General features: G+C 35.4%; 1 protein-coding gene across 1 annotated transcript in view; it reads right to left on the bottom strand.

The window, feature by feature from the left end:
- LOC129717122 (homeobox protein homothorax-like) overlaps positions 1-2,767 on the bottom strand; it is a 283,845-nt gene extending 281,078 nt beyond the window's left edge. The window contains exon 1 of the mRNA XM_055666966.1: positions 2,744-2,767. Within this exon, the coding sequence (XP_055522941.1) occupies positions 2,744-2,767 (24 nt within the window). The remainder of the gene's footprint in view (positions 1-2,743) is intronic.
- Positions 2,768-8,745: the final 5,978 nt, after the last annotated feature.

Raw genomic sequence — 8,745 nt, 5'->3', positions numbered from 1 at the left:
ATACAAATACAAATACAAATACAAATACAAATACAAATACAAATACAAATACAAATACAAATACAAATACAAATACAAATACAAATACAAATACAAATACAAATACAAATACAAATACAAATACAAATACAAATACAAATACAAATACAAATACAAATACAAATACAAATACAAATACAAATACAAATACAAATACAAATACAAATACAAATACAAATACAAATACAAATACAAATACAAATACAAATACAAATACAAATACAAATACAAATACAAATACAAATACAAATACAAATACAAATACAAATACAAATACAAATACAAATACAAATACAAATACAAATACAAATACAAATACAAATACAAATACAAATACAAATACAAATACAAATACAAATACAAATACAAATACAAATACAAATACAAATACAAATACAAATACAAATACAAATACAAATACAAATACAAATACAAATACAAATACAAATACAAATACAAATACAAATACAAATACAAATACAAATACAAATACAAATACAAATACAAATACAAATACAAATACAAATACAAATACAAATACAAATACAAATACAAATACAAATACAAATACAAATACAAATACAAATACAAATACAAATACAAATACAAATACAAATACAAATACAAATACAAATACAAATACAAATACAAATACAAATACAAATACAAATACAAATACAAATACAAATACAAATACAAATACAAATACAAATACAAATACAAATACAAATACAAATACAAATACAAATACAAATACAAATACAAATACAAATACAAATACAAATACAAATACAAATACAAATACAAATACAAATACAAATACAAATACAAATACAAATACAAATACAAATACAAATACAAATACAAATACAAATACAAATACAAATACAAATACAAATACAAATACAAATACAAATACAAATACAAATACAAATACAAATACAAATACAAATACAAATACAAATACAAATACAAATACAAATACAAATACAAATACAAATACAAATACAAATACAAATACAAATACAAATACAAATACAAATACAAATACAAATACAAATACAAATACAAATACAAATACAAATACAAATACAAATACAAATACAAATACAAATACAAATACAAATACAAATACAAATACAAATACAAATACAAATACAAATACAAATACAAATACAAATACAAGTACAAATACAAATACAAATACAAATACAAATACAAATACAAATACAAATACAAATACAAATACAAATACAAATACAAATACAAATACAAATACAAATACGAATACAAATACAAATGCAAGTACAAATACAAATACAAATACAAATACAAATACAAATACAAATACAAGTACAAGTACAAATACAAATTCAAATACAAATACAAATACAAATGATTAGCTAAATGCATCTTGTAACAAAAATTTCTCTTGCATGTTGGTTCCTGTTTCTCCATTTGATATTTTTATTAGAATCAAAATTCACGAAGATTTCAAAATATGTTGTATTGACAAGAACTTATTTTCAGTTCAATCACCGGGCTGCTCTGACATAATGATTATTATATGTATTATTATGAATCGCAGTGCACCAGACCCTCATCTTTGCATTTTTTCTATGATAATGAGTAACAATACTTCATAGTTTTTTCATTTTTAGATACTCACAATACTCAATAGTAAATTACTAAGTTATGACACTTTTCAAATGAGACCAATAGCATCCGCATTGGTTAAGGCATAATCAAGAAACTTTCGTTCGCTCGTCACACATAAAAAGAGAGAGCAACAAAAAATTAGAAAATAGGAGAGAGAGCTAAAGAGAGAGAGAGAGAGAAAAGAAGAAAAAAGTGAATAAGAGAGATTAAGAGAAAAAGAAAGGAAAAGATAGGAAAAAGAGACGAGAAAATTAAAAAAGAGAGTTTCAGGAAGAAAATTAGAATCAGAGAGAAAAAAAAGAGAGGGGGAGTGATTGCGTTCTGATTGAGTGGCTTCAATAATATCTAAAAAGTCGAATGTTTCACATTTGAAATGATGCAAATGTGGCACGGATATTTTGTGTTAACAACTGCAAAAAATTATGGTATCTCTTTTTGACATTTTTGTTTTGAATTTGTAATAAATAATTTATTTTAATTGAATATTTATAATATAAATAAAAAATAATTATAAAGGTTCTCGTTTAACTCTACAACAAACAAAAAATACCGATTTAAATCATCCGCAGATACATATGGTTAATACTCATAACCCTCATCAGTTCCCATATGGACGCAGCAGAATGCAATGGAAACCTTGCCAATTTTTAATATTTAATTACGTTCTACGAAGACGCTCAGTAAGAAATCTATTTATAATTTACAATTAATACGAACTTCTGTGTTCACTGATTATTTCTCAATATTAGAATACACTGAAATTAGATTGTTCTGAATATATTTAATTGAGTATGGGTGTCGAAAAAAACTTAATTAATGTTATAAAGAACAAATAGAAAACAAGAAGCAGCGAAAGAAAAGGAAAAGAAGAAATAGAAAGAAAATGAAAGTGAACGACAGAGAGATGAAGAAAATGAAAAAAATGGAGAAATAGGCAGACAAAACAGAAAGAAAAAGTGACAAAGAAGAGAGAGAGATGGAAAGAAGAAAAAACATAAAAAGGAGCGGAAGAGAGAGAGAGAGAGCACAAATTCGCCAAACCAACCGTCACTTTATGATGAGTCCACATTTATCCCGTCCAAGCAATCGTCTGGGGGAACATCAATAGATAAAAAGACGTTCAATACCGCGACATCATCTTCATGCACTTTCTAAAAACGACGCACGAACACCCCGACCCACTCGAATACTACTACGCATCAGATTGAAGCGATGGAAGCAAACCCGAACCCAACTGATATACGACAAAATCATACACCGCAGTTAATAAAGTCTCTCTATAAATCGACCAATATTAACACAATACGTGCACTCAGACACAAATCTTTCTACGAAACACAACCCGGTAGTAGTCACGGCTCGGTCAGTGCGGACACCACACCCCCACCGGAGCTGGCGGATAACCTGTGGCACCTCCGAAAACGTAAAGTGACGCACAAAGGCTCAATCACCTGTTCCCCCAATAAAAATGTATCAGAATCGGGATTAGAAAGTACGGATAACTAGACTCTCACGTGTACTCCCGAAATTGACGACGACGGAACAAACGGCGACTTTAATCAGGAAACATCGCCACCGCTCTCTCCAAATTGCTCTTCCGCTAACGCATACTCAATAAAAAACGTGATAGCCTTTCAATGAAACTTGAATGGATTGAAGAACCAACTCGGTAACTTACAACTACTGACCACCAGCAGTTTTCCCTGGTGTCTGGCACTACAAGAAACCCACATTCAAAGCAACCAAAGCCCTAGTTAATGGATAACGAACAGATACAATTGGTTGGAAAACTCTAACCCCCCTTTTCGGATCGGATACTTTCTAAGAGCAAACAAACTACGAGCTGAGAGTCCTTTCTTGACGGAATTGATTGCAACGTCTCCACATCTGAAACTTGGCGCAGAGTCAACGCTTTGTCGGTTAAAGGGAGACAAGCAGGATTAACGATTAAAAAATCGGATGGAATGGTAACCGACCACCCTTCGGAAGTAGCCAATCTCATGGCTGACTATTTCGAGAAGCTGTCTGCCGACTCGGTATACCCCATCAAATTTCTGAAAAAAAAAAATGTAACCGAATCCACCCTCATAAACATTGTTTAATCGCCACTACCTCAAAATCAAGACTTCCGAATGAATGAATTATTGTACGCATTGACCAGTGCGAAAGGAATTTTTTCCGGACCGGTGATATTGGATACCCTATGCTTCATCACCTACCTCTTTCTGGTGAAATCGCACTTATAAGTACCAATAATAAAGTTTGAGGCAGCGGAAATTTTCCGGATTCATGGAGAAAACGCAATGTAATTCCCATTCCAAAACCTGGAAAAGCCTCCAAGACTACACTATCGACTATCGACCAATATCTCTCACAAGCTGCGTAGGTAAGATTGCCGAGAAAATGGTTAACCGCCGGCTTACGAATTTTCTAGAAGAACGAGGGCTTCTCGACAACCGACAACATGCTTTTAGAAAAGGTAGTGACTCTTATTTCACAGCGTTGGGACAAATCATCGACCAAGCATTGTAGAACAATCAACATATTGACATTGCGGCACTCGATTTAGCCAAAGCCTACAACCGAGTATGGCGACATCGTATCCTTCGAAAACTAATGGACTTGGAATAACTACCACAAAATTCAGTTTTAGCGGTTACTTTGTTTATCATTGCCATGAATGACTTATTCGACCAAATATTTTAATGTATGCTGATGACATCATAGTACTAGTAGCCGGGAAAACGATCCGTTTAACTCGAAGAAGATTACAAGGTTCAATACGAAAAATCAACAGATGGGCGGATAATGTGGGATTTCTACTCGCACTAGATAAATGTACTATATCTCATATTTTTAACCACAGACACCTCCCCTCATTTCGAACCCTGTGACAATCAATGACAAACCCATTTCACAAGACAATAAAAATATTAGGAATCACCATTGACAAACGATTTAGTTTCCAGCCACATCTACTCAAAACTATTAGTAGGCAATGCAATAGTGACGAGCGAACTTTTGTATGAAATAGAGCTGACCTGTCGAGAATTTGATAACTTGTTCACTATACTTAGTCCGTCATATAATATTATGATACGCCTATGTTCTGGACCAGTTTCAGCGCATGTACCGGGGTGTTGCCATTTGATGCCATTGCAGTTATTACTGCGACTAGCAGGTTTGTCAGTCACGTTGAAAGACAGTCAGGAAGTCAAAACCACGCCTCAAACCACTGAGGTATACAAAGTCGAGGAAGAAGAAGACATTTGTTTGTATTAGTAATGAAAAAAGGTGAACAGAAGCACGTGTTGGGGATGTGATGTAGATCTCCAAAAACAAGAAAATGACATTTACAATTGCGTTCCGCATTGTTCAACGACGCAGGTAGGCATTTCCAGCCGTGAACTGTCATAACCTGTGAAAAATTTTTGAAAAAAATGTACCGAACATTGATTTTAAGCATTGTTTTTGAACTTCTTCGTCATCACTGTTAACAAAACAGAAGCCCTTTAAACCCGAGACTCAAACCGTCTCCGTACCTTTCTATATTCCATTGGCTTCAAACCCCCTAAGCCAGGTACACGCAAAGTTTTTCCGTATTACCTATAATACTTATTAGCGATAACGTGAAAATACTTTTTAGGTAACAAATCTGTTACTTAAAAAGCAATGAAGTTCATCTCCAGTCAAGTAACAACACATACTGTCACATATTTAGCACGTGCTACGGGAGTACGACTATCTAATAATGGACGTTTCAACCACATGCAAAATTCTTACACATGCACCTTACAACACCGTCGCATATGTTGTACATGCGCTGCGAGGGCGAATCCCCCTGCCGCAGGTTAATGTATAGCACTACTTAGAGCTGTACATTAACTCACGGCAAGACTAATATTTGGACCTGTTTGAAGATACAAAACTCGTGCCCATCCCGAACAACATTCGCAACTCTGGGCTTACGGTATTGCATATTTTTATTTCAAGTTAACACTGGAGAACTAAACAGTGGTGTTTCTAATTAGACATTTGAGGTTGACGGGTGAGATACTTATTACGTGTGAATAAGGGGACAGAAATGAACCTGATCGTTGCATCAATACAAATGCAACGAGTGAATTTTGCCAACACATGCATTGCGGTTCTTGGCTGTATGTTCTCCTGCAGAAACACATACAAGCGTGTGGCCGTTATAATTTTTGTTACTTTTTGGTGTATAATGCGCGGTCTAATACACAATAAGTAATTAAAAAGTTGCACCAAAGTAACAAAATGTTCCCCGTTTGTGTTGGGTGTTCTGACAAAATATCCCGAAATTAAAACATCCCCTGTATCCAGACTTCACCGCTTAGAGCACCGTACGTGGAATCACCGAGCACCAAAATTGATTGGTCATTGAAAGAAGTACTTAGAGTCGGAGATCCATCAATCAAGGCACAGACCTATTTCCTCTGTCATGTCGCAAAAAACTCTAATAGGCATAATCAAATTTTTACTGATGGATCTAAAATAGAAATCAACGTGGACCTCGGAGTGTGGAAAAAAATTTGTCCCACTTTCATCGATTGTCCGATTTATGCTCCGTCTTCTCCTCTGAAGCAGCAGTAATTTATTTCGCCATAACCACTGAAACTGAGTCGACATCACTGATCGGAATTTTCACCGACTCTGCATCCGTTCTTCAAGCGATCGAAAATGGTTGCTCCTCTCACCCATGGATACAAGCAATCGAATTCGCAGTCAACGAACGAATCACACTATGCTGGGTTCCCGGACACTGCGGGACTAAAGGAAACGAACAGGTTGATAGACTCGCAGACCTAGGAAGGAAAGGCCTGCTATATAATTTAGACACTCCTGGTGCCGATCTGAGAAAAAGCAATTTAAAACAGCGAACCATCCACCACCAATAGCCATAAAACGCAGCAAGTTGTTCATTCTTTTCGATTTTCTTCGCTGCTTTTATTGAAAGTCAACCCTGGCCTTGCTTTAAGGGGTAATATCCACAAAAAAAAATTTCTTGTCATTTATTTTATTGGCTTGAATCATGCTAATTCTATCCAAGAATCGAAATCTACATCGCCCAAATACTGATCTAAACTCAAAATTCGTTTAAATCAATTTTTACTGATCAACTTTTATGCTCCAAAATAACATTTGCTTATTTTGGTGATGCTCGTTTTTTTTTAATTTCGAGGCTTTGTAAACTAGCAGAAGTTACCTCTGATCGTTATCGTGTTTGAAACACGATTTGAAGTAAAGAGGTCGCTGCATCAAGTTTCAATCGTTATAGTGTCTCTACAGCACGTTTACTCACAATTTTTCTTTGTTTAGTCGATCAGCCGTTCTCGTTGTGTACGTTCTTTGTTTGAGTTTCTCTATACTTTTTAACTGTTATATTCCAAATTACTCAAATATGAGTGACAAGTTTGAGTTTTGCGTGGGATTGGACGCCAACCACGTCAAAGTCGCTAAGCATCGCATGTCTGATATCACGAAAGAGGCTATGCGCAGCCTAACATCAGATAACAAAAAGGAAGAAGGAGACAATAAAGCCCAGGAAGGACAACTTTACGGCGCACGGATAGCTGACTGAAGGTAAAAAAATTATTAGGGGCTTTATTTTTACGATTCTAAAGATTCATAGCATATTAAAAATTTGAATGCGTTTTTCTCAAAACCATGTTTTCAAAATCGGCGAGCGGTAGAACTGAAAAAGTTTATTTGGTATAATCACCAACAGGCAGGTAGGTGCCCAAATGGTGTAACTTAAAGCTAACAATTAAAATATATTCAGAGAGTCAATACAATATACAATACATATTACAAACAATATAACATCTGAACTAGTCAGATCTTGAAAAAAATAAACGATATCGCCGACGAAGAACGTTCGAGGTAAATTAAAGTCGAATAGAGCAGATACTCTGTTGAACAACCTTTGGAGACCATTGCGGCAAAAATGCTGTAGTTAGTTCGTTGAGCAGGCAGTCGTAGCATCGAATTGTTTCGCAGAGCACGAAGTCGCACGTTTATATTTACTTGTTCCAAAAAAGCGGGAAAAGTCAGTGGTGAACAATACCCTGGGTGTGTCTCTACGGACAGACAGAAGCTCCAAACGAATTAATAAGCAGTGACTTTCATAGCTTGGTAGACAGAAGCGATCCGTCCATGGCAGTTTACGAAGAGTGAATCTCGAAAAGCGCCGTTAAACTGATTCAATTCTTTCCACGCCATTGTTGTAATGAGGAGTCCAGACAACCGAGCAGTACTCCAGTATATAGCGAGATAATGCGCAATACAATGATTTAAGGCAGTAGATATTCGTAAAGTCTTTAGCGATCCTAAAGATGAATCCCAGAACTCTAGAGGCTTTGTCGACAGTGAACGAAATGTGAGGCTTGAAAGTGAGCTGGGAATCCAAAATTACCCCCAAGTCTTTAACTTGGTTTACGCGCTCGATCTCAGTTCCTAGCAAAGCGTATTTGTAATAAATAGTCTGTTTTTTTCGCGAAAATGATATAATCGAGCACTTGGATAGATTAACGTCCATACGGTTCAGATGGCACCAATCGGCAAAAACATCTAGCTGACGTTGAAGAAAGTGCCAGTCTTCAATTGTGTGAACTTGAAGATAGAGTTTGAGGTCATCCGCGTAAGACAGCCGTGATCCTTTAATAACTAGGTTCACGTAATTAAAATAGAGCAGGAAGATTAGCGGTCCTAAGTGACTTCCCTGCGGTATTCCAGACGTAGCGTCAAAATAAGAGGATTGGCAATCCCTAATAGCAACGGTTAGACGGCGACCGGTAAGGTACGATTGAAACCATAGTAAAAAATTCCCGTTGACTTCAAGATTGTCAAGTTTTGCAACGGCTATGCGATGATCCAGTTTATCGAAGGCAGCTGTCAAGTCAGTGTAAATGACATCCGTCTAAGCACGTTTCACCATACTGTCACTGATGTACGAAGTGAGGCAAAGTAAATTAGTGGCGGTGGAGCGACCGACTGTGAATCCATGTTGGTCAGTGCTTATGAAAG

This window comes from Wyeomyia smithii, chromosome 1 (genome assembly GCF_029784165.1).
Source record: "Wyeomyia smithii strain HCP4-BCI-WySm-NY-G18 chromosome 1, ASM2978416v1, whole genome shotgun sequence".
NCBI lineage: Eukaryota > Metazoa > Arthropoda > Insecta > Diptera > Culicidae > Wyeomyia > Wyeomyia smithii.
The sequence above is the reverse complement of the archived record's forward strand: the minus strand, read 5'-3'. Positions and strand labels throughout refer to the sequence as shown.